This window comes from Bombus vancouverensis, chromosome 15 (genome assembly GCF_051014615.1).
Source record: "Bombus vancouverensis nearcticus chromosome 15, iyBomVanc1_principal, whole genome shotgun sequence".
In the NCBI taxonomy this organism is placed as follows: domain Eukaryota; kingdom Metazoa; phylum Arthropoda; class Insecta; order Hymenoptera; family Apidae; genus Bombus; species Bombus vancouverensis.
This window is the reverse complement of record NC_134925.1, coordinates 4,931,763-4,957,914: the sequence shown is the minus strand read 5'-3', so window position 1 is coordinate 4,957,914 and position 26,152 is coordinate 4,931,763. Positions and strand designations below refer to the sequence as shown.

The 26,152-nt window shown below is 42.1% G+C and overlaps 1 protein-coding gene across 3 annotated transcripts in view; it reads left to right on the top strand.

The window, feature by feature from the left end:
• LOC117157194 (uncharacterized) overlaps window positions 1-26,152 on the top strand; it is a 64,397-nt gene that overhangs the window by 27,894 nt on the left and 10,351 nt on the right. For all 3 annotated transcript variants that reach the window (XM_033335028.2, XM_033335024.2, XM_076624544.1), the window contains exons 2-3: window positions 21,553-21,760; window positions 25,143-25,646. In XM_033335028.2, coding sequence (XP_033190919.2) covers window positions 21,599-21,760; window positions 25,143-25,646 — 666 coding nt within the window. In that variant the 5' untranslated portion in view covers window positions 21,553-21,598. The remainder of the gene's footprint in view (window positions 1-21,552; window positions 21,761-25,142; window positions 25,647-26,152) is intronic.

The following is a 26,152-nucleotide window of genomic DNA, read 5'->3' as shown; positions in this document are numbered from 1 at the left end:
AAAGAGTTCGCGATAAATTAAATGACTTAGAGCATGGCTAAAATTAGAACGTGATTCACGAAGTACCTTATATAATATACATGAAACTAAATAACGCCAAGTAAAATAGAAAAATGAATAGTATATGTATCAAAATTAATCAAAGCAGTATTTCGAGATAGACGTAAATCACGAGAGAAACATTTAGTTTTATTATAGCGTGGCGAGATAGCTCGCGTGAAATATGTATTTCTAATTAAATATTGTCATGCTGTGGAGTGGAATGTTCACTGAATCGAAGTGGGTATTCATAAAATACATGGCATTTTACGCATTTATCTGAAATGTATGGTCAAGGAATAACACCAACGAAATTGTCAGATATTCGACTCTCTATATAATCAATAAAATGTTGATTATCACATTAAATACACGAACTCTGTGTAACTTAAAGTTTTAATCTAGCAGACAATTCCTAAAGATTTTCATAATTCTTTAAATCATTTTTAAGATTTACTTTTCCTTTTCAAACGAGTGTTTTAACGCTTATGAGCGGGAAGCATATACATACAATCGAGAACGAGTGTAAGAAGTTTCCGGTGGAAATGGGAGTTTAACCGGCCGCTTTATTAACCGTTGGCTTCGTATCTCCTTAAACTACGAACTTATTCGAAGTCGGAAGAAGGAACGAAAATCAGGACGGCGAACTTCCGTAAAAGTAGGAAAACGAAATCTCTACGCTCGGTTTGTCCCGAGGAAACGTTTCGCCATTTTGGAGAACGCGCAGCAGATAGTCGACGTTTTCATTAATTTTAACACTTTGACTAGCTCCGACTGAAACTTTCATTAGCGACTGGCTATTTTTGTTGGAAATTTTAACGATAACTATGGATTTCCTTGTAGTCATCGAAAAACTTAGTAACATCAAATACATGTAAAACGTTCGCATATATCCAGGATGTTCACAATCCTCGACACGAGAAACGCTTCTTTCTGTCATTTCTGCGATTGAACCGCGTCACGCGGTCGCCTCGATGTTACGGGAAAGGAAATAAAAACCCATTGTGCAGTCTAGCACCTCTCTATTGTCTCTCGACGTGTCGGCCGCTTTGTTTCGCGGCCACGTTCTTCTCATCTTTATTCCCTATGGATGGATCGCGCTTTCGCGGGACCGTTCCGGATAACGAGACAAACGCGGAACATCTACTCGCGTTGAAAAAATTTGGCGGAATATTTGAAATTAATTATTGCAAAGCTGTTGCTAGTTTTGCACCTCTACCGTACTCCTTGCCGCAAAATAAATATTTATATTTGCGCGTTGAACGTCATTTTTTTACGGTAAAAGGGAACGATTTATAAAAATGTAGCTACCGTATGTATATTTAGAAGATTAATGGCGCGAAGCAGGATGTTTCGAGGCAAGTACAATAGTATAGTAAACGCGTTAAAAGTATGTGTATACGTTCGTTTCTTTTCCCTCTCGAGAGACGGCACGTGCATAGGAATAAAAGTCTGGATGGAGGCGCGTTTCACATTTTTACGAGTCCCAGCACGAAAGTTTCTTTATTTGCAACGGCTCATATTCCTCGAGGTGATACTGCAAAAGCTCGCCGGTGAAAGAACCGCTTTCCAAATACATACATCGATGCCAAGCTGTTCTCGGTTGAATCTGGCTGTAGCGTTTTTACCAATGTCGAACATTCCAAGAGCAATTGCACCTATATGTAGAATATTTAATCGCACTAAGCTGATATTGATAACACGGTTGAGAAATAGAGAGTTGCGTATGCCTAGCTAGGTGTAACGATGCGTAGAATTCTTAAAGATAAAAGATTAAAAAAAAACGATGACCGAGAATAATAATGGGATAAACAGGTGACACACCCCGATTGCCTACGCGCGATTACACAGAGATTTATAACCTCGTCAATAATTAATTTCTTTGCACGTCGAACGAGCATCCCGTTTCCTTTTTTATCTTAACGGATCTCTCGTTTCGTGGTGCACGCAAGCTGCCGCAGGTAGTAGCATTCTTGTTAACAGGAAAAAACATTAATTCGTTTGTTTTCTGGCATTGATCGTCTTATAATGGCGACCATGGTGTGGAACGGTACCAGACACGTAAGATTGCAGGGTTACGAGGGAAAGTCCATGGCACGTATCAACTACGTGTTGCCTTCGCGCATTCTGGCTCTCAAAGTGAAAGAGCCGCCATTAAAAACGCGGACGAGCAAACGACGCGTGAACCGTTTGTTTGAACTATCGCAACGTGGCGTGATTAGATACATCGATACTTATGGGAAATTGCGTTTGAATTAGAAATCAACGATTCACATTGCGAGGGTACTTGGAAGCAGCATTTCTGCTGATATAAAATACGTGACCGAAGGATAAAAACAATGGAAAGCATTCGATTTGTAGACACAGTAGGTTCCAGCATGTATATAACAGACATAAATCTTGAAACTGTGTTGCTTAGATCTTCATTACAAACTTAAATAGCCGAGTTGCGAAAAGAGCCTTACTTTTCTCTTTTTACTTACTTTTTTACTTTTCAAAAAAATATTTAACAAATGTCAACCAATGCTTCTAATTTCTTAAAACACTTAAATAGTTTGATCCAAGTTTAGAAGAGCTTATCCTGTTTTATGGAATGTACGAATACTTTTGTCCAGTGCATCGCTGTGTGTTATAAATAAGAAAATGATAATGTAACAAACAGAAACAAATTTTCTAAAGGAAAGAGATTATTTTGATATAGAAAACACGTTTTAACTCGATTTATCCGGGTCGTCTGTCCCTCGATTAAGCCGGTTGATCAAGGTCCTACTGTATTCTAATCAATCTGTAGTCAAACTAGTTGCTTTCTGTCGTGTAACGTTGTAGTTAAGAGAAGTGAAATATTCGCACGGAGCCCTAATTCGCATGGGTCGCATATTTTATTATTATATATATTTTATTGGTCACATTGACCGTGTTCCACCGAAGCAACAGACCGGTCTTCCGTGAAAATATACGACCGATGCAAACGGCTTCGAAGAGAAATGTACTCTGGGTTTTAAGTTTATTTGAACAAGGAAGGAGGACGAGATTCTCCGAGAGCGCAGTTTTCATTCTTGAAAAACTTCCTCTCAAGTTATCGCATTAATTTCGGGCCAGAGTTGAAGAAACGCTCGGACTCTCTCTTCTCGGCAGCACGCTCGTCGCTCCGCCTCGGTTAACAAGAAAAATTCGTAATAAGAGGCGGAGAATTTCAGGACCATCGGGCGCATTCCAGGAGGATACGACTTCGCCTGAACTTTTAATGTACAGCTCGCATATTTCATTGAATGGCCCCCTCCCTGGTTTCACTACGTTTGATTGATTTAAAACCGAATTACCCTCGAACTTTTACGAATTTTCTTAGTCCAATAAAATAACTTTTTTTCTTTCTTTATCTCTGACTTCCCGTTGTTTCGCTGTATATAATTCTACGACCGATTGAAGTCGAATCACAATTCTGTTCCAATTTTCAAACAAAAGTATGCTTTTCCAATAAACAGGACGGATATATCCAATACTGATCGTATCAATTGAATTTGTAGTGTACCACTCCATACATACATCCATTTCCTTTGAACGTTACCATTCATGCATTTTATCCAAGTAATAAATAATTATTTTACTATTTGAAGCTACTTACACGCTCCATAGATGCTTCAATTTACGCATCTGATCATGCATCGCTTATGAGAAACGCGTGGTCGTAAAAATCATCGGCACACGGTCAAATCAAATCCACGTATTCGCCGATACGTTATATAAATGTGGTAACTTATATGGGTCTTAGAGTAAGGATAAGTAATGATGTTTTATTTAGAGTTAAGTTTAGTTTAATAAGCGATACTCAATACGAAAAACTGATTGCAATATCGTCGTACGTCTTATTATCATACTCGGCTCTCAACTTCCCGATTCATACTCTCCGGCTCCTCCACTTACACTCTCTGACTTCTCGACTCACACTGCGACTTCTCAACTAACATTTTGGCCGTTCTAGCATCCCTTTGTCTTTTCCTAGGCCCACCACGCACGTGTTCCGCAGACGCTCGTTGCCAGGGTCATGTAGGCCTTTTTTACAAAATTATACAATTGAAAAGACCGACGACACATTGATGGACCCAACGGCGTCTCGGCTCTCGCGACATTGTTCATGGTTAACTCGATGTTAGGCCCTTTTCCCCGATACTACATAAATATTTCGAACGTTTCCGTACTCCTACACGTCAGTAATCCTTTTATCATTTTATTTCATTTGCCCGCAAAACGTGGCTGTTTGGAGAAATTGTGCTTACGATTTACTATATCCGTATTATACGAAAAATCGTATCTACTGCGATGTGTGCAACGTGTCTTTAAAGTTTGGCACCTCATCCTAGAAACGAGGTAGCCATTCTCCAGTTTTACGAGCCACGGTTATTGTCATCACTCGGCCTTCACCCTCCACCATCGCAATTTTACGACTGTCCATTCGTTTGATCGTTGCTGCCTCGCCTCCGCGTATATCCACGTACAAAGAAATCCATCACGTTGTCGGTCATTTTGCGGTGCCCCGTTAAAACAATGAAACACATATAGGAAACTCGTATAAAACCGGGTATTCGAGTTTCTAGCTTTATAGTAATTCGATTTATGAATTAAATTTTGTAATCGAAATTGTATCCATTGAATGCCTTCGCAACGAACATGAAATAATAAAAATGGAATTGAAAGGTTCCGATATTATCCGGTAAATGAACAATGAAACAAAAGCCGTCCTCTTTCGGCTTTCACAAACCTCTAGCTTCCTCTACTGTCAGCCACGAAGAAAATTTCGTTCTACGAAGCTTAACGGTGGGTGGTTCTCTACCCGGAGAAACTCGAGCAACTAGGCGACGATTTTTACTGCCGTTCGATTACGAGAAACGGCCGAGGGGAACGGTCACAACCTGGCCACGAAATTATGTAACTCTTCCTGGCCGACAAGGCGCGGGCAATCGAGCGTAGTCGTATCGCGGATCTACGACCGCCACGGAACCATTTTCATTTCGATACCAACGATCCAATCGGCGAATAATAAAACAAACCGTTCCTTCCACGACGTGCCGCAAAAGCAAAAAACCGCTATTATTGGTCGATTCTGTAGCCAATTGCAGTTTCTGATAATTTTGCTTTCCTTGACGCGCGGTCGATCGGCCAAATTGCGTTGCTATTTTGTCAACCTTCGTTCCAGATCACGTATTATATATCATAATAATGATCGCGTTTGAGATCGATGGCTAAGGTAAATTATCGATCATTTCGTAAAAATGTGGTTGTGAGGTGAAGCAGATTGTAGACTTTTTGGAGAATGATTCGAGGGAAGTTGATAGATACGATGGACGATTCTCTTCGTTCTTCGAACGATATACTACAGGACAATGTGATAGTCATTTCCGATACTCGACGTAAGCATCGTTGAGAATTGAAATAGCTTTCGGAATGAATTTTTGCGGATATCTCAAACTTGGTGGATTTTTAACACGTGCCTCTCGCTTGTCTATCAAACTATCTTCTCGATAAAAGGTTCTCTATAATTTTAAAATTTTGCCCCAGATTAGTTTTTCATCATACTGTACCGAACCTCCCCTTCTCCTTCCCTTTTATAAAATACAAACTCATCTTCGTAAAAATTACTGCATACAAAGAGTCTAAAGAGAGAAGAAAAAAACATCCCTCAAAGAATCTAATCGCGTGGAAAAATGCACGTACAACGAAACACGAAAATATTCATATAATATCTGTCGAAACAGCGAAATGATCAAAGCTTTCGAAACACGAACGAACCTTGGAAAAAGCGTGGTATAACGGACGAGTAAGCTGGAATCGATACAGATTTTTAGAAATCAATGCCGATACCTGGAGCAACAGTCTCTAGAGCACACGGGGGTCTAGCTGGCAAGAGTAACTCACGATCGGACGCTTTCTCCCAGATGATCTCATCGCGTGGCATTTCAAACGTTGAGCATCAAAGTAATTCTTCAAGACGTTCACCCTCGCCTTTCCAGTTCTATTCGATTAAAGCAAACTAAGTAAAGCAACCTGCAATACTATCATGACTTTACATGTACGGTAGAACTTCATTTATTTCAACGAAATTTTAATCAGTGCTTAAATGAACTCCAGCTGGTTCAATCTACTTGAAACTTCATTTTCCCCAGAGACGAAGCGTGGTACGAGGGAAACGTATCTTGCATTTTCGACTTATTTCCACACGTAGAATAACCTCCTGTCGATTGCTCGTTTTCCTTCAATTCGAAATTAGCCAAATTCGACTATACTTGAGAAACGTTCTCGATAATCTCGAACGAGAAGCGTGCCACGAAAAAAACGTCACTTTATATTTCCAACTTACTTTTTCACGTAGAATCACCTTGCCGATCGTACCGTGATTACTCGGCCGCCTATATACCGTAGACGTACTATACATTTGTCCTCGTATAAGTTCATATAAACGGATTTCTACCATAATATATGTTTAGTCGAAGCGGTTCGTTCGTGTTATGTAAATGAGGGGTGGGACGAGCGTACCCCAGAGGGTATGTGTCGTTTGGCTTTCGTTGAACGTCCACCACGAGGGGAGAAAACGAGATAGAGATTCCAGGGTTCAGGATGCTTTTGTCGGTCGGCACAGCCTATCTGCCGTCGAATCTCGCGCCCGACATCGCGGGATAAAATACACGGACGCGGACTCTGGTAAAAGGAGGTGTGGTTATGGTCGGAGCTGGTCGACCTCGTTTAGGACCGGTAAAGGCATAACACGAATACACGAACGGACTGACGCACGTAAGTACAACTACAAATCGACTGGCGGCTGCCTCGACGCGTTTCAACCTTAGAACACGCGCTTTGCGTGCGGTTTCTCCGCTGTTCGTAATGCAAGAGAACGGCCATTGTGAGAAATACGTTCGAATCGAACGCGAAGCTTGGTTGGAGATGTCCGATAGGATAGTTGCACTACCAGATTGGAACGACAAACTAAAAGCTTGATAGTCGCGGAAGAGAAGACTCGTGCAACGGTGGAGAAGAACACGCTTTCATTCATGCCACCTTGCCCGGAACGCCGCGACCTTCGATGCGTGATTGACTGACATTTCGAGCAGTCGCGGGAATTCATTTGCATAGCAGGAAATTCTGCTTCGTTTACTTCGTAGTTCTGATGCCGCGGGCTCTTCGTTCGCGTTTGATATAACAAGCGTGTCCTTTCGCGCGGTAAAATCGAAGGCAGACGTTTGAACTCATTAAGAGAGCGTTATATAGCAATGTATCCTTCTTTGTTAATTATCCATACGTTTTCAATATAATTTCGTGGAGGAAGTATCTGGTGTTACGTGTTATACATACGTAACTCATGAAAGTATAATATAGAAATGTATGTGCAGAGAGTACCTATAAGTCTATTATAGAAGACTTTTATGAATATATTACGCGTATTATGTAAATGTATTTGAAACTTCGTTAGAACTGTAACGAGACTCGATTATCATGATTAACGATAAATGCATAATTGTTTTAGAAATTTATTTCCCCCGATAACTGTTCAGGAAACTCTTTCTGACTCGTGATCGGTTAGCAAAGCGCTAGCAAATTGCTTTAGAGAAAATAATCGATAACGAGAAGAATGAAGAGTGCTCGACCGCAGATTTACGTTAAACGGTTTACGAGGAGACTACGTGACTGAAGTTTACGGCCACGAAAAACTGTACACGGTTTAACAACGGTTTCCAACGCGTGAATTACTGTTAGGCATTAGGGGAACTATGCGGCGTTGATTGCCAGCTGGAAAGAAGAGACAACTTCCCGTTCCAGCGAAATGTCTCTTGTCGTTTTAATTTCCCGGTAGAAATGTAAATTCCATAAAGGCGAACGCACGATAAACATCGCGGCCGTGATTCACTCTGTCGAACCAGTGTCGAACTGTTTTCGGAAAGGAAATGGAGAAAATTATCGCGCGCGCGAAAAGTAATATTCGACGACGACTGTACACGATTCTTTGTGTTTTCTTCGTATTTTCTTTTTTTTACAAGTTATAAAGCTGTATCGATACCACGTTATATCGTCTTAAATTAACGAGCATATGTAATTTATGTAGCACGATCAAAAATCGCATCGTATCCACAGTGTTGTTAAACGGATAAATATTTATGCAACACACCGCGATCGAACGTAACTTCATTTGCAGCGATGGCATCGCGGCGTGTTCCGCTCAAAAGCTCTTTGTTTTTACTAATTATGTTGAATTCCCTGTGGCAGGACGAGCAAAGGTTCAATTGCAACGGAATAGCCGCGGACGGTAATCGAGTTTATTGTGTGTAAATTCGACTCAGAGAATAATATTGACCGAAAGAATCCCAGTTCCAACGAATCGCAATAAATATATTAAGATAGGGTTATTTGTGTCACCTAAGCTTTAACATTTTGAAATTCAATCTCAAACGTTACACGGAATAGTTGGCTCGCGATTGCTTGTGATTCGCGCTTTTGAATTCTTCGTTCGGAACATCGATCTTTTTAAATAAAAGCATCGCTAACGATACCGGCATACTAAGTGTCACCTTGAAGCGTCCCGAAGGAATTTAGCCGGTCGCAAACCGCACCACGGCAGTACAAGCCTCGTCTGCGATGCAAAGTGTGCAGCTGCAGTCAACGCTTGGCGCCGATTCAGCCGATTATTCGGTTTCGATGCTTGAAAGGCTCTGACGATTATAATCGTTCGTAGCCAATTTTCAAGATTTAGATTCGTCGTCCTTTCGAATTCGTGATTTGTAAGCGGTCAGATAGTTGAAACGTGATATTCGCACACACCGAGTTTCCTATTTCCTGACGACATACTCGTAAACTTTCAGTTTCGAAAAATACCTTCTTCGGTAAATGGAATAACGCGTTGCGAAGTGTGTCAGCTTCTCGAGGCTATTGTGCAACGAGGATTCTATTGTCCGTTCCATCTCAGAGCGTTCTTTATCCCCGAAAAGCGGCAATTAGAAAGTTAACGCGGTTAGTTATCACACTGTATACATCGTTATAAAGACGACGCGCGAAGTTGTTTCACGATACACGGTTGACGAGCCACGAGGAACACCGGGGCCGATTACGCTCGCCCGAAGCAGCGGAATAAATTGCCACAGGATACCCGCTACAAATTGCGAATCACCGCGTTATTGCTTAATTGTTGTTTCGAATTAGGGGCTTTCGGTGATTCTGTAATCAGCGGACAAGCGGCGGCATGTCCGTGCAATTACGAATGACGATATCGGTCAACCCGTAATTCGTATAACAATTCCCCATCGCGTTAACCGGTTGAAAAGTTGCGTCGCACGTTTCAAGTAGGAAGTCAGGTTCTACAACCTCGTCTAGATCAGTCAACTTACAGGAATTTGAACAGTTCACATTTTACAAGCTTCAACCTGTTACTTACTTGAAATATCCTTGAAACTTCGTAACACTCGTTTACTTTGATCAATCCGACTTCAAGTTGCTTGTATTCAAACGATTGCCAACTTCATTACGATTTTGTTATCGAAATACTTGTAATACTTTCTCATAGCCACTGAATATAAATTTAATTTCTATTAAATATACTCGTGTATTTTTCGTACGATGACCGATAATTCTTCCCTCATAAAATTACTAAAATTTAAACGGTCCCGAGCTTAATCTAACATTTGAGAAACCCGAGCGACTTAAATAGATTTAACTTGTGCAAGCTGAAAGTGGCTCTATGTACACAATATACAAGTTGATTTCCGGGAAAGGCGCGGGTGTCTGGCTTTCGAACTTGGGTCCATTTTTCATCTCGAGAAAGTTTTGCGTGCCCTATCGCGAAAACGTAGAGCCTGCGACACCGCGAAGAGCAGTGTCCCGCGTTTGTTTAAGCGCGTACGTTATCTCATCGTCGTAACGCGCGGTTACTAACGAAAGTCAAACGTAGCCAACGACACATAGCAGCGAATTGCAAACGGCGAATCCTCTTACGCGCGTGCGACTACTTATCTGTTCCCTAGATCGTGTATCGCGATGCTGCAGCGCGAGCAGCGCTTTCCTTGAAAGCAGCCAGCTGCGGGAACGATCGCGAGCCGCGCGACTCGTTCATGGATCGTTGAGAGTCTGAAAGCCAACAAAGGCCACTTTCGATCCTCGAAGCTGTTTCCACCTCGTTTCGCAGCGAGAGAGGATTGTCACACTTAAATAGATACAGAGTACGTTCGTGCAGTTTCTTGTAATTAGAGTACCTTGCTTTAATTCTAATCGCTAGATTAGCAATGTTTATGCAAATTCATGCTCTTACGGATATAATTAAGCTTTCTGGTCCACTCGTTTCTTCTTTGCCTTTGTATTTTACAGATACTTTCTTCTTATATTTTCCAATATATTATACATTCATGAATAGCGTAAAATTTAAATATACTGGCTACTAAATTCGAAGACTTTTGATTCCAATCGCGGAAGTGCATTGAATATGATATAAATTGTGTAAATGCAAAGGGTCACAGGTCTCACGCATACGCTACACATTCTTGTCACGTGCAATCTAATTTCCGCGTAGCGCCAGGCATACCGAATATCCACGTGAATTCTTCGAATTACTCCCTATAGATATCCTATCATAAAAATCTGTTATGTTCATCATCCGCTCATCATGCACGAGAATTCGATCGTTCCTACAGATACACTCTCGTCTATAATTGTTAGAACACCCGATAATTTCGTGCAGGTGTGATATTTAATCCCGAATATCAGGGAAACGATTAATTGGCCGGAATTGTGTATTCGTGCAAAATAACGACTCTGAATATGCAGAAAATATTTGCAAAAAATATTTTCCAAGAGTTATGGGAAACATTGAATCAATCGTATATCGATGCGATGCAATTCGTTGATTTACATATCATTGCGGAAATTTTATGCGCATTCTGCGAATTTTCGTACCATCGTATTTTCCATAAACGCATAAAAAGCCTCGGTCTAATGATAAAACATTCGAACCCGTGTTTCTAAGCCGCATGTGGTATCGTAAATTTAGAATGAAACGCATTGCGATGTTCTTTGTTTCTACGACGAGGTGAGATCGCGTTGGACAGCTCGATAAGGGAAGCAACCTCGTTAATTGGTTACGATGGAAGATAATTCTCTGTGTTTTGCGTCGATCCGCTGTTTCATTCTCATCGCCAGATATTTTTTAACTAAAAACTCGGGGTCAGCGCTGCACGTATCCGGTAATTAATCGGGCGTAATCAATCGAGCCCGGACGAAAGTTCCACGCGTTTGTATTTTAATTTTATCGGGTACGAGTTCGAATACATGGAACCAATTGATCGTCGATATAATTCCCCCTCCCCTTCTTGTTCGCATACAGGTAACCGCTTCTCCTGTCGTATTTTTACCGCATTCGACCGTTGATTTCACGTTTCTGCAAATTTTTGGCGATTTCCGATTGCAAACTAGCACAAACGAGCGAACCTTTTGTTCCGGGTCGACACAATTATTCCCCCAAGCTATTTTTTTCCTTTCTTCTCCATCTCAGATTCGAATTCACCGACGAAACAACGACGTTTTAATTCCGCGATTAATTGACCATTCAAGCGTGCAAAGGTTTCTCGGTTTTTATTCACGGCACAATAAAAGGGTACCGCCGGGCCGAATATCCTTCATCGAGCAGAGCTGCTAGTGTTTTAAAGCTTTCGCGTAATTCGTGCAGCCGGGTATAAAGCGAATCGATAGAAACTTGTTTCTTAACGTTAAATCTTTGATAAATGCAACACTTCGGTATAAATACGACGCCCGAAAGTCGTGCTATGGAAAGTTCGGTGCTCCAAGTCTAAAGAGCGCAAAACGCAAAGCTCAAAGCACGACGTCCGTGTGATCGATTCAACTGCTAGTTTCAAGAGTTAAGTTTTCGACATATTCGGCATGTCGGGGCTTGTAAAATACTCGAGTGCTATATAAACTAAATATCGAATCTCTAAAAAATAGCAGATGCTCTCGCTCGTAGACTCTGGAATCTCCGATTCTAAACAGGTAACATTCGACATTCCACGAGGGAACTCTTTGGTCCGCCTCGATTCGAGGAACGCTGGAATGTTTTTTTTCGTCTCGACCCGGGGCCGAATAAATCTTCGTCGCTTCTTATTCCCGTAGGAACGGCGCCATAGCCGCGCGATAAATCCGTTCGAGCTTCAAGATCACCGGCAGATCTCGTGGAACCGCGGCCAATCCGAAATGGCTAATAAGTTTCCAGAGGGGACTGGTTCGCGGGAAACACGGTATCTCGCTCTTTTAATCAGCCTGCGCGCCACCAGGCACCAGTCTCGGTGGCTTTTGCCCAAGAATCTCCTTCTCTGTGTGTTCTCTCGGTTGCTGCATGTTTTGCTTACCAATTCCCAAACGTTGCGACATTATAGTCTGACAATATTTATGTCCGGGATCGAGCAAAGCGACAGAAGAATCGATCTGGGCATTCGTAGAATTTCGGTCGCTTTGAGGATACTACGAGGATAAATGAACTTTCTTCAATGCATTTTAGAGTCACGCGCGGACTTTGAGAAATTGCTTCTTCCGGTGTTGTAGAAAATTAATATGAATTATCGACCGGGTTAAGGTAAAGTTTTTGTCAATTTTTTAATACACGACGCTCGACTGTTGCTCTCGGGGTATATTAGAAAATTATCGCTTTTGTTTCGTTAACGATTCGTGCATGGTAGAGAGAATGGCGGAGTTAAACACCAGCGAATTTAATATTAACCGACGGGGCAGGCTCATAATAATTACGGCGAGGAGAATTTCCAGACTCGTACTAACTCGAAAGTTTCTTTCCGGAGCGCTTCGTAATTAATGGAACGTTAACACTTGATCCTTTCGTGCTAATGACGACTCGCGCAGGTAACTGTACTTGCGGCCTATTCCTCTCGCGCTCGAACGCTTAACAAATATGTATCATCGTAAAACGTCGTACGCTGTTTTCTATTAACCTAAGCGAGATGCCTCTTATAACTTTGATATATTATTTGGGTCACTGTTTCCACTCTTACGCCGAGACGCGCGATCTGAAACCTTGGCTAGGAATTAACGCTTTTAAATTAACGGCTTGCGTAGCTTACAGTTCCACGATAGATCTATAAACCATGTTTTCACGATTAATCTATTCGTAGGCGAATCGAAACCTCTTTCTAACGGTTTATGATGTCGATTTATTCTCCATTGTCACGCATTAACGTTGGCAGCTGTTAGTCGATGGCGCGAATAATAATTTGTTTTGTCTCGGTGTGCCGCCGTGCGTTCCCTTATTGTCGTGAGAAGGGAAACACTGTTTGGGTGCGACTCCCACGAACCACGGATTCTCGACGCCTGTTTCGTCGTTCCGCAAAATTGATCGCCTAGCTTGCTTTCCACGCGTTTCTTCTCTTACGCGAATTTCATGAACGTTCGCCGCTCTCCTCGAAAATCAAGCTTACCATCGTGCGTTTTCACGAATATACGTATTGTTTGTAGAACAAAATCGACGATTATACACTGTAGACTGTAAACAACTTGTTGGATGCTGGTTCGTTTCGTCATTATCGGAAATAACGAGGTAGAACGTATTAAACCTTGGAATTTCCTTTCATAATTACAACGTTGAAACACAGCATTCGAAAAATTAAATTAACCAGAGGCAAAATCGTAAATAAAACGTTGTGTTAACGATACGTTGTCTTTTAATAAGTTGTCAGGCAGAGAAGCTGCTTATTATGTTGATTACAGGACTGATCATTTTTGTAGGATACAGAACAGAAAACATGGTTCGAAACAATACGACGGCGTGGATCGAGTTTGTTTCCTCGGCTGTTCTTGGGCCGCGTCATCTTTATGGAATGTCTCGGCAAGGTCTGCCTTTCTGACTTTGTGGCCGCGACGAAGAAAAGAGAGTCCGGTGGCCGCGTCGTGGTTGGCCCGTGGAGCGGTCGTGCAACGAACGAACAGCGTCGTCCCTAGACATCAAAGAGAGGAACTGCTTCGTAAATCATGCTCCGGTCAAAGTACGGAAGCGTGAAGTTTTACAAACGAGAGATAGCTGTATCTGCGTATTGACGTGCATCCGACTCGATCCACCCGTGGTATTTAACATTTTGCCCTCGTTGCAGTCGCTCCTTTTCGCGATTTCCTTGAATAGCATCGAGATACGAGGCCGTTGAACACAAATTTTTGATTGAAAATTCCTGTGTTTACGTCGTTTAATTGTGACGCGCGTAATTCCGATGAAGCCTCGAAGCCAAGAAAGATGGACGTGTCACATTCCAACGATGTTCTTTGCCAATACTGATTATCATTCAGCGTATCATTCTCATTCGTTAACAATAAGAAGCTCGGAGCGTGTTCGAGAAGAATCGCTTTAATCTCCTTCATCGATTTCGTCCCACTCGCCATATGATAGATACTACCGTGTAATGCGATACTAACTCAAATACAATAGGCAAGTAGAAACATTCAGAGGTTTTGAATAATACTTTCGTAAAATCCGATCAGCGTCGAGAGCACCGAGAGTCGGAGAGGGTGTTAGAGTGAAAGGCGACCAATCGCGAACTGATCGAAAGAATTCGCTGTTCTTCATGCATAATAGATATACGAGGCGAGGATGACGATAGAGGTTTTTGTTTGCAAATTCGTACTTCGTCTCTGTCTGTCATTGTTCTATAGTTGGCAGCGTGGCAATGAACGAGACCGAGTTTCATCGAGGCGCATGTAGCGCGCCAAGAATTTGAAATGATTTTGGCACGAGAGGGTCGACGACCCGTTCAACTGGCGAGGATAGAGTCCGTGAAGAGATCGATTCACGAACCTGTTTACGGGCCACGCCGTGAGAGGTCTCGTTATACGAGGCCTCGTGAAAGATTCCTTCGGTTTCCTACGTTCCAAAGGTCCCGCCATCCGTTCTCTCTACTTTCTCTTATTCGTCATCCTACTCTACGAGTTTCCATTTTACCTCTTCTTCCTCTTTCTAGAGGAAGTCTGCAAGATTATTTGATTTATTATCTGAAACTTACTACTTGAAACTCGAAACTAACGCAAGACAGAGACACCAAAAATTCGAAAACAGCTGCACAATTAAATTATACGCTCTTAATTAATTGAGCTATAAATTACAGGATTTAAAAATTCGCTCTATGCTTTCTTAAACCTGATTTCGCTGTTAAATCAAAAGTACTCCGAAGCGCAGCGATCTCTAGCGAGAAGCAACGTTGGCCAGGATATCATAAAAATCCGTGTTATTTCATCAAGTAGAAAAAGCGGATTGTTGTTCGCGCGTCCATGTGATTCGAGCGATTGGGTCGCCAAGACAGGATCCAAGAACGCCGATGGAACGCGTCTCGGTCTTGAACGTGATCTTGAGAGAAACACGGTCGAACGCAGGCTCGTGCATGCGTCATTAATTCGCTGCAATTGACAGGCCTGTTTCGCGGCAACGGAACCGTTCTAGCTGATCGTTCAGCAGGAAGATAATCCTGGTCGCGTTGGTCAGGAACGCGTAACCTGTCCCCGTCACCTTTAATTTTTCTTCGAGGCCTCGGCAGATGCGGCGGCATCCACGAGACTGCTACGGAGAAATGGAGCAAAAATTTCCTTGAAATTGATTGAGCGAGGTTGTTACGACTTTCCGAGCACGCCAGGCATACCGCAGCCTCCGTGTCGTGGATAAGTTATCGTCCTCGGTTTCAGCGTCGATATTTCTACCGTCACTAAATATTTCCCGGGGATTTAGGTGCCTAAGATTGTTATATCTCGGCTCTTTTCTTCGTTTACATTCTATTTTTGAGCTTGATTTAATCTGCAGCCGATGGGGCGTTTTCGAAATCGAGCCCACGATGGAACGAATGGCTTTGGAATATTTAACAGAAACTGTCGTATAAATCACTGGTGTTCATTCTATCTTGAATAAAAATTCTTTTTGAAATATCTTTCGTATATTACATTTTTTTAGGTAAAATCTCCTGTTTACAATTTTTTCCGACATATTTTGAAATAAAATTTCTTCTGAAAATATTCCCCTTACGGTATTCTGTTCAGGTAAAACGATTTATCTACCGCTTTTCTCATTTCTCGTGATATTTTGAAATATTTCGAGACCGATACGTTTCTTTCCTTTTAAACGATGCTGTAACGTCCTACGTGATTTTTAAGAACGTAGAAATACTCTAGTTTATTTGTCTTGAACGATATTCACATGGTTTTACCAGTTTATAACATCCTATGTATCATCGACCAAGACAGATATTCCTGAATTAACAGTTGAAACGCAGATAGAATATTTTATCGTACTAGATATGATCGTTATTCGTGTTTAACGTGTACGTTTAAAAGTATAAATTAAATAGGATTTCACCTGTATTTCACATCAAAACGTTGTGTCTCACTTTCTTTAATTAATTGCCACATTAATAATGCATTTCCTGTCTCTGCGTGTACTCGGATAATTATATAGGTTGTTACAAAACAGACATTTCCTAGAATTTAACGAAGACAAACAAACACGGAACTATTCCGATTATCGATTTTTATTAAACGATCGTGAAATTTTTGAAATTTAATCGATCTAACCGAGGACAGTTATTCAGGCGACCCTTAGGAAATCAGCGGCTACACAAACTTTTTGAAATTTAATAACGCAAAGGCAATTTCGAATTTAGTTAAAACAATTAAGCTACTTCATGCCAGTAGCTTCCAAACAACGAAAGATTAATCCGCAGATTATCTGTCGCCAAAGTAGCAAAGCCGTTAAAGTTCTCAGGTGGTCGCATCGGTCCGGAAACGAAGTTTAACGAAGACGTTCGTTGGAACGTCCTCTCCCCGCGAAGAAGTCCTCGATGGACGGGATTCCAGCGCGCGGATGGAACGCAGGGGATGTAACGGATCATCGAGATTGGAAACGGTACTTTATTCCTGGCCTGGGTCTGCTTGCAGCTCTCGTGCATGTTAATGCGGCACCGCGGTGTCACTACGGTTCTTTGTCCTTGACGGGTCGTGTCGCGCGCGTTTACGCGCTCGATCGTTCATCCTTCGGGATTAGACTGGTCGTGGGAACCTGTTTGAGGAATTCATGGCGGATTCCGGCGCCCGAGAACTCGTCCGGGTAAAACACGCTGTACCACGAAACCTGTGACGTAATGATAGTTGGTCGATCATAGAAGCCGACCTTGATTTCTCTTTTTCTGCCAACGAAGTCGTCCCTGCTATTAGAGTAGCGGTGAGTAGCGGTAGCTGCAGTTACTTTCGGATTGATGGACGTCGAGAAGGCTAGGAGCTAAGATCGTCGGGATTCGGACGAGCGTTCAAGATCGAGGAGAATCTGCAACTACGAGGAATCGTTGTTCTTTGGAATGAACGCGGGTATAGTGAATAAATCGAGAGATTAACAAGCAGCCGCTAATTTAGCTAGAATGCGATTTTTCGTCACGTATAATTTCACGAATCTTTCGTTTGCAAAAGAAAGGATAAAAATTGTACTTACTTTACAGAAAGATTTATCCATGAATACGGCCGCCAATTTTTTGTCACGTTATACAAATCGTTACGTTACAATGTTATACGAGGCTACATTGCAGTCGCATTAATTATGAACGACACTGTACGCGAGGAAATATAGCATCGACAAGGTTAATCCGGGCGAGAGTATGCTTTCCTGTCGACAGCGGCCACCGTGAACACAATCACGACAATTGACCCGAGCTGGTCGCTCGACTGAATAATTGCCCCGCTTCCGGTCCCGCTTTTATCCGTTGCTATCGTATTGGCCGACCCTCGACATTTGCCAGCGATACCTCGAGACTCGCACGATCGTGACGCCCCATCGCCTGGGAAGATGTTCTCGAGGAAAGGATCCCTATCATCGTTGTCGAACCCTCCTCGTCGATGGAATCGTTCGAACGAATTGAAGGAAAAACGAAGAAACACGGTACGCTCGATTTGTGCGACCAATGCGGATCAACGTGTTTCGATTCGAGGCAAAATAATAAACGGGCAGGGTCGTAAAACGAGAATATTCGGTAAGAAATTTCTATTGAACGAGGGTGAATGAATTTATTCGTTCGTTAAATGCAAGTTCCTCGAGTCGGTGTTTCCTGGTAGCACAATGGTCGACGACAAACGACCACGCGATTCGTGGTCGGCGTGAACATCGATTAAGTTTCCTTCTCTCTACCTTTTCCCATTGCTTCGAACGTGACCAACGATTCACCTTGCTGATTAAACACGGTGAAGATCGAGCAGCGAAACGATGTATAGAACTTGGCTCACAGCCATATCGTAGGAAAACGCAACGATAACATAAAAGATGAATCGGTAGAGGAAATGTATCAGAGTAACGGATATATGTCATAAAAATTCATTACACAAATTGGAGATACTATTCGTTGAAATGTTTATCTCGCTATCGTTTATCGTGATTCTTGGCAAATTTATTCGAAAGACAGAGAAAAGAAATTTATAAGACAATTTCATATTCTTCCAATCGCTTGGAATTACGAAACGTTTCTCTTTTATATAAATAATACATTTTTAAATCAAAAGAGTTCACGCAACAGCTCCTTCGTCTACATTCGCACATGGCGATGGGTTTTTCCATTTTTCCTATGGTTTCCCACGAGAGAAGAACTTGTTATTCGCCTGAAAAAGTTTCGAGACGGAAGTTGGCGTGAAAGGATAAAAATCGCGAAGAAGTTGGTAGGATCTGGTGAATTTCAAACGGCTCTGGTTCGAAGCCCGGCCAAAGAAATTCCAAGACGTGACCATCGCGAGAGAAATTTTTGAAAACTAACCAACACCATAGCTTCCGACGCTTTCTCGCTGAGACGATAAACCATCCTCCCACGGAAACTTCTTATCGTTTTAAGGTCCACGGTGGGAACCGTTCTCTCGGATGGCAGGAACGTGCGATATTAACGAAGCCGATAGATTTTATTCACTAAAGATTCCAACGATACCGTCGCTCCCTTCGAACCTGCTAGTTTCAATGATACTTTAATCAAGTTCTCTTATTAAGCGTATAATAAATGTTAATGATTGTCCCACTGAATATTGGGATTTATCGACACAATGGATTAAATATTTTCGCGATCTCTACGATGTATACATTTGTACTAAATATCTTGTATATACGATAAACATTTCATTTTCAATTTCGTATCAATTTCATCAATATAATCATAGTGGTCCTGTCTTATTATAACGCTAATGAAATGTAGTATCCGTGAGCTGCTTAGGGTGCTGAGATGTCGCTGCTGGGTACGGCCGCTTTTCTTCTCATTTTTGTATCGTGGAAGAAAAATCGGAGTCGGGTCGCCCGGATTCGAACCCGGGTTCCGAACGTTCGTAACCTAAGGCGCTAACCACTGCGCTGCTGTCGTCCGACACTAGTTAGTGTCGAGTGGTGGTATTTGCTATCGAGTGTCGCCACAGGCCTTTTTTTCCACGATACTACACTCGGCCATACCTGACAATTACATCTGCCCTGAGATATACTCGTCAGCGCTAATTTCACTCGCTGAATTTCTCTAGCGAGTCCTCTAGGTCTTTGAGCGTTAACACTGTGCGCTTAGGCTCGTCTTGCCTTGGTAGTTTTATCACTGGAGTTACTCGAATTCCGCCGTCTTGATTATTGAGATCGCGATTTCCTGGACCGTTGACGTCTAAACGCTCCCCATCACGCCAATCTCATGTTTTCCCGCTCTAGATCCTGGACGAGCCCCCAAAAATATGTGGTAACTTGTATGGATCTTAGAGTAAGGACAAGTAATGATGTTTTATTTGGAGTTACGTTTAGTTTAACAAGCAATACTCAATACAAAAAACTGATTACAATATCGTCGTACGTCTTATTATCATACTCGGCTCTCAACTTCCCGATTCATACTCTCCGGTTCCTCCACTTACACTTTCTGACTTCTCGACTCACGCTGCGACTTCTCAACTTACATTCTGGCCGTTCTAGCATCCCTTTGTCTTTTCCTAGGGCCACTACGCACGTGTTCCGCAGACGCTCATTGCCAGGGTCACGTAGACCTTTTCTACAAAACTATACAATTGAAAGACCGACGACCCTTTTCCCCGATACTACAGAAATATCAAAATGCCTCGTATCCCATAACAGGACAATTTTAAAGAATAAATATGTATAGCAATACGACGAGTTAAACATCGGAGGATGTGACTCTACACAGAAAGCGACGATTATTTCGCTATCAGACAGCTATTTAACACAGTATGTGTTGAACTTGTTTCAATCTCGCTTGATAGAAAAACAAAGGCTGTGAAAAAGCTTCGGAGGTTGAAAGGGATGGTTAACGAGAGCCGGTGGGCTATATCTCCTGTAAAATAAAGCATCGCGTGTAAGAAGCTCGTGGAATATTCAGAATTAAACTCCTATTACCCCCGTGCTTCCGAAGACCGAATAATTTATTCAACTCATTCCCTGATCAAACTTTGTTGCAACGGACCGGCGTTAACAATAAAGCATCGTTTTATCGGGCAATTTATAGCCACGTCCTTCATTAAACTTCACCGAACGCTACGGACAGTTTTCCCGTAAACGTATGCGGCAAAAAGAAGGAGACGTTTAATTATCTTTTTATCCTACCCTCGAGGTTCATCGCGAGATTGCGTTTCGACTGTGCTCTCGCAAAATTTACTAGCTCCGCTATATCGTACTGCACCGTGCTGTGTTTTGTAGGAATAACCAAATTTCAACCTCGCATTAATTATCCTGATTATCCATTATCATTTTTGTGTAATTTGTTAGGAACATATCGAGAAGATAAATTGAAAGTTGCCAATTTTTAGAGAATTATCGTATAAAAGCACAGTAGAAAAATACGACAGTATCGTGTCTACGTAGTGCGGTTGGTGAGCAGTTCACGAGCAAATTACAACCATCCTGTTGTGAATAGGCTCTTCGACGTGATGTTGTTGGAAGCGGTATAGAGAGGCTATAAAATTGTTCAGGTGTACAAATCTATACGTTCCAAGAGACAAAACAACGATTTGAAACGTGCAAGGGGAAATAAGATGCTCGAGACCTCGTTCAGAATTGCATTGTGTCAATTCAGTATCGTTCCTCTTATTTCTCTTGCGGAATATTTTTAACAAATTTGCAACAAATATTTTAACAATATTTTAACCAGTTGTATAGTATAGAATTTACTTCGAAGAAATTGTTACATTCACGAGACACAAGTTCTGGGTATTAACCGTTAATTCTAGACCTCTTTATTGGTCCCTTTCCTTAATTTTCTAACAAACGACTCGGTATCTCTCGCTCACGAAACCAAGTCTGAGTCGCTTCCGGCAGTTAAATCAGTCTTCTAGCAGGGACACCGTGTATATCTGGAGTAATGTCTCCCTAGAGGAGAGCACGACGTGCAGTCGTGTAGGAGGAGCGGTTCTCTCGTGCGCGATGTTGCACACGTGCAGCACGAAACTCACCGTTCACCGGCGATGCTATAGCGACGGGTTAAGAATTGGACGATTACTATTTCGCCTCTTTCCTTTCAGGGTGATGATGTAACGGGACTTTCGCTGTCGCTGCAGTGAAGCAACGATGTCCACACAATGCAACCGCTTCGTGCAGAACGCCTGGAAGAAGGAACTCTGTTCGAATTGCTTCAAGCCAAGAGAGGAACACACTTTGCCGGAAGAGACGTTCAGGTTGAACATTGGCAAGGCTCTGAACTATGTGAAGACTGATAATGTTAAGATACAGGTATTTTATTTCCTACTGAGTTACCTACTTGCTTTAGAATTTCAGTCTTTTGCATTTTATTGGTCTCGTTACAGGGACATTGATAGTGTGAAAATTGTTTCTTCTATTGTCTTCGCCGACGAATAAATCCTTTTTTATCGAAGCAAAAGTACTTCCAACACGGATGATATAATTTAAAGGAATGTCAACGATTTTACTCCTGACCGCTTGAAAAGCAAGCCGGTAGTAGAATATTATACATACACAGTAGGTTGACGTATACAGTACACTCTGTATAGCATACTGCGGTTTTGATTCAACGAAGACAAATCGGATTTGTATAAAATGTACTACGAACCTTAGCTAAAGTTTCTTCAGACTATGAGTTACGGAATATAAATTACATACGCGCGCGTGTGTGTATGTGTGTGTGTATGATGTCCAATATTTTACATAAGACTGTTACAGTTAACGACCTCTTAAATGGCAAGTAAAAATATCATACAGCAGCAACATCGTAAAACTAGAATATCATGTGGTTCATTATATTATCGTTAGGCTAAATGATATTGCAATACATACAAGTCCCTAGAAAATATCGCTAATTTTCTGTGCCTGAGCGAAGCAGCTGCGCGGCGTAACCGGGAAACTTGGTTATTCCTTGGTCATTGATTCTAATCGAGTAACTAGAATGCTTCTGGAATGGGACTACTAATTAGTAATGATCTCTGGTACACGTGAAAAAAACAGCTTCGATGGCGAGATAAATGCGGACCACGAAATTGGCTTTCTCGAGACACGGACAAGATCAAGGGACCAGCTGCGTGGAATTAGCATTTTGCTAGCAGGTTATAGGAGCGAAAGAACCGGCGAGCAAACGACAAAATCGATTCGGGTAAACTAGCGTGGCAGGGTCCCGCTATCGTTTTCACGCATGACGTTGGGATCGAGCAGGCGGCGAGCTAAACTGTTCTACGCTCGGAAAATTGTTACGAAGTTCCGGCCACGAATCGCGGCGGCATTATGGCAGCGGCATCAAGTTCGTAAAACTGGGTCGTTCGAGCAAAGGACCGTCGTGCACTGTCGTTCGTCGGGAATTCCTGGCTGCCGCTGGTAAGAAAAAGAGGGAATTTATGTGTAACCATGCGGATCGTAATACGTGGCGATGTCCAACGAGCTTTTTACCCGCGGATCGCATTCGCGTTCCTCCATCTATAATTTCTACCAACTTATGCTCGGTTTTGTACTCGCGTTTTCTTATTCTCGCCAAGGCACGTTGGAATTCACGTTCCTCGAGATGCACAGCAGTGGATGGTAATGGAGGAAGAAATTTGATCGAAGAGCGTTGTAAGATGTTCAAACACGCCACATAATGGAGGAAAAATCTCCGAGAACACCGGATGATAAGTGTTCCGCTACTATATATAGACCGTCGATTCCAATTAAGCGAGTTTATTTGGTCTGCTGGTTAATTGTTCTCATTTGGATAAAAAATGTGACCGGTTAAAGCGAGACCGGATAACGTCCGGTCTTACCGTATTTCTTTTAAAGAATCAGCACGAGAAGAAGCTACTGGAGATACACCTCGTGGCTCCATCTCGTTTCCGTTAATATCCAATTGAGAAGACCGACTGAATCGCAGTGTGACGTCCTCATTGTCGTGGAATTCTAAATTTACATGAAGCATATGTGCGCGTCAGCCAGTGACAAGGGTGAACGTTTAATCGCGCGACACGCGCGCCTCTGTCCACGCTCGAGAGGGTAGGCGTTATTCTACGAGGGTTTAATGCCGCATGTGGGCGCGTTCCATCGAAGGAAATCATCGTTCGCCCACGTACTTACGACGCTTTTAAGATCGTTTCGCGTGTTTTCTCATTTACATGCAGGAAATTGGAGGGAAAAATAAAACGGCAGGCAGATGAGAGAGAGAGAGAGAGAGAGAGAGAAAGAGGAGAGAGAGAGAGAGAGAGAGAGAAAATGAGAAAATGAGAAAACAGGCATCTACGATTACTTTCTCCAGCTGATTAATCTCGAGACTTTTCAACATCCGGTGAGATGTAAAATAACGCATCCGAGAGCGATCTTTTTTCGTTCCACTGGATCGTAGAGGGGATACGTGTTCAAGTGTGTCGATAACATCCGGCGAAAGGAACGCGTGAAAAGTGGCAACTGGCGAAAAAATGATGTTCGCAGCGACGAGAGGGAATGGGATGAAAAGTCGAACGAGAAAATTGCCAAGGTGTTCGTACGAGACTATGGAACGACGTAGAAGCTTGCCATAGCTTTTGTCGAGTCGTCGTTTTCGAAAGAATTCGCAGTGTCATTTCGATGATCCCACCACCCTCTTCTATTCGCTGACTCGTGTTATGAAACAGGGACAACGTCGACGAATCTGCGACGAATATTCTAGCTAGTCGATAGTTTCTTGTCGTAGCTGATAAACGAAAATTCTAAAACAGTCCGAAACGTGTGAAATTCGAGAACAGCTTGGATCCACGTTGAATAATTCATCAACGGTTTCATTAACGCCAGCTGACCACCCGAGAGTTTCGGCGAAAAATAACGTTTTTGCACCGGCTGCATTGATCCAACTTGAGCCAGCAACTTTCATTTCCTGGCAAACGGTGATAAGACGTTCGAGTGTACGAGGAGGCCCTTTAACCAGATCCAGAATACTATTTCTTCCGAGTACCGGTGAATTATTAGACGGATTACACGAGGATAGAGTGGTATGGACGATTATAACTTACTTAAGCTGGCTCGAGATTGCTCCTATCCGTCGGCGTTGCTGCCAAACAATAATATTTAATTCCTGTCGAAGAGGATTGGATCGTGAATCTGCGGAACTAGCCTGGAAACTTGTCCATAGAGTAGATACTTGATCGCCGTCCACGAAGATTACGATTCATGCCGATCACTTGGAGAATCGTGGTACATAATGCATCCTTCGAACGTTTCGATCCGCGTGAAACTTCCGCCGTTCCTTCGGTCTAGGGAACAACGTTTCATTTCACGTTCATTGAATACGTAATGAATTAGAGAAATTCGTATAGAAATCATAGAAATTCATAGAAACGTTCGCGCTACAATAATAAGTATCTAATTGTGTATTTAATTGTACAAACATATTGTATATTTAATTGTCTAAATGTACTATGTATAAACAGACATAATTAGAATTGTACGTCGAAATTGAAATAGGAATATATAATTATATTTCAATCTCGATAGAGGTTGACGTCAAACACGCGTCCAAATTAACTACGATATTCATAAATATTCAAGAACCGATTTATTTTACAGCACAAATAATTGCACGGAAAAAATCCGTGTCTCAGCTGACGCTTTAAATGTTCAAATCTTACAATAATAAATTATAAATATAAGTTTTGATCATTTTCAGAGTATTTTGCGCGGGAAGGCGGTGTCTCAAAAGGATCAGAAAAAAAAGAGCGTGGCATTTACGGAGCGGCTGACGGAGGTAATCGGTTATGGAGGCGACGACTTCGTCTCCGAAGGTGAAGAGGAAGATGAGCAGGACTTGGTGGAGTCGTTCAACGGCGACGATGACACGTTGCCAGACAGCGAAGAGGAAAGGGCTTTGGGCAACTTGACGCGTGCCAATACCAACTTTAATACGATCACCGCAAACTTGACGGAGATCGTCTCCACGAACGAGACGAGTAAGTCGTCTACAACGACGAGATCCTTCGCGTCCCTTATGTTGGGAAGGATACAGAAGGATTCAGAAGGCAAGAAGACTACGTTGTTGGTCTCTGTCACGCCGTTTGGCGGTGACGAATCTTTGCCAACAGCAAAGAGGCCTAGCGATAAGAAGGTGAATGGATTCGTTAATGGCTTAACGAACTTTACCAAATCTAAACTAATGGAAACTGACAAGTCAGAGGTTGGTATTTTGTATTACGTTCGTTGCATGTTCGATTTTCGTCGTCCCTTGATCAGCATAGTCACAGAATGATCATAGAATTAACAAAGACAAATGAATTTCATTTAAACCGATTTTAGTGTTACTGTCTTGCAGACGTAGATATAACGAAACAGTTGTTCTGTCCAGGTTAACAGGCAAATGAACAGATAATTTTCGTATAATACCTGTCTCTATATTGTAAAATACTACGTGTGCGAATTATTATCCTGAATTTACGATACTTACTAAGAACTTTTAGCCACGATTTTCTGATTTTTATTTCACGTCTTTAGAAGCACTTTGGAAGATAAACGTTTGCCGATTTGGATTCACGTCATGCGCGGTAAACGCATTAAAGGGATCTTCCCTTTGTAGCGAAACTTTATTGAAACTTTCCGTCGAATTCGTATCGTAAAGTGCGTTAAAGAAATATTCTATACCTGGTGAAAAGTTTCTTTCTTTTTTTTATCGACTTTTAATATTCC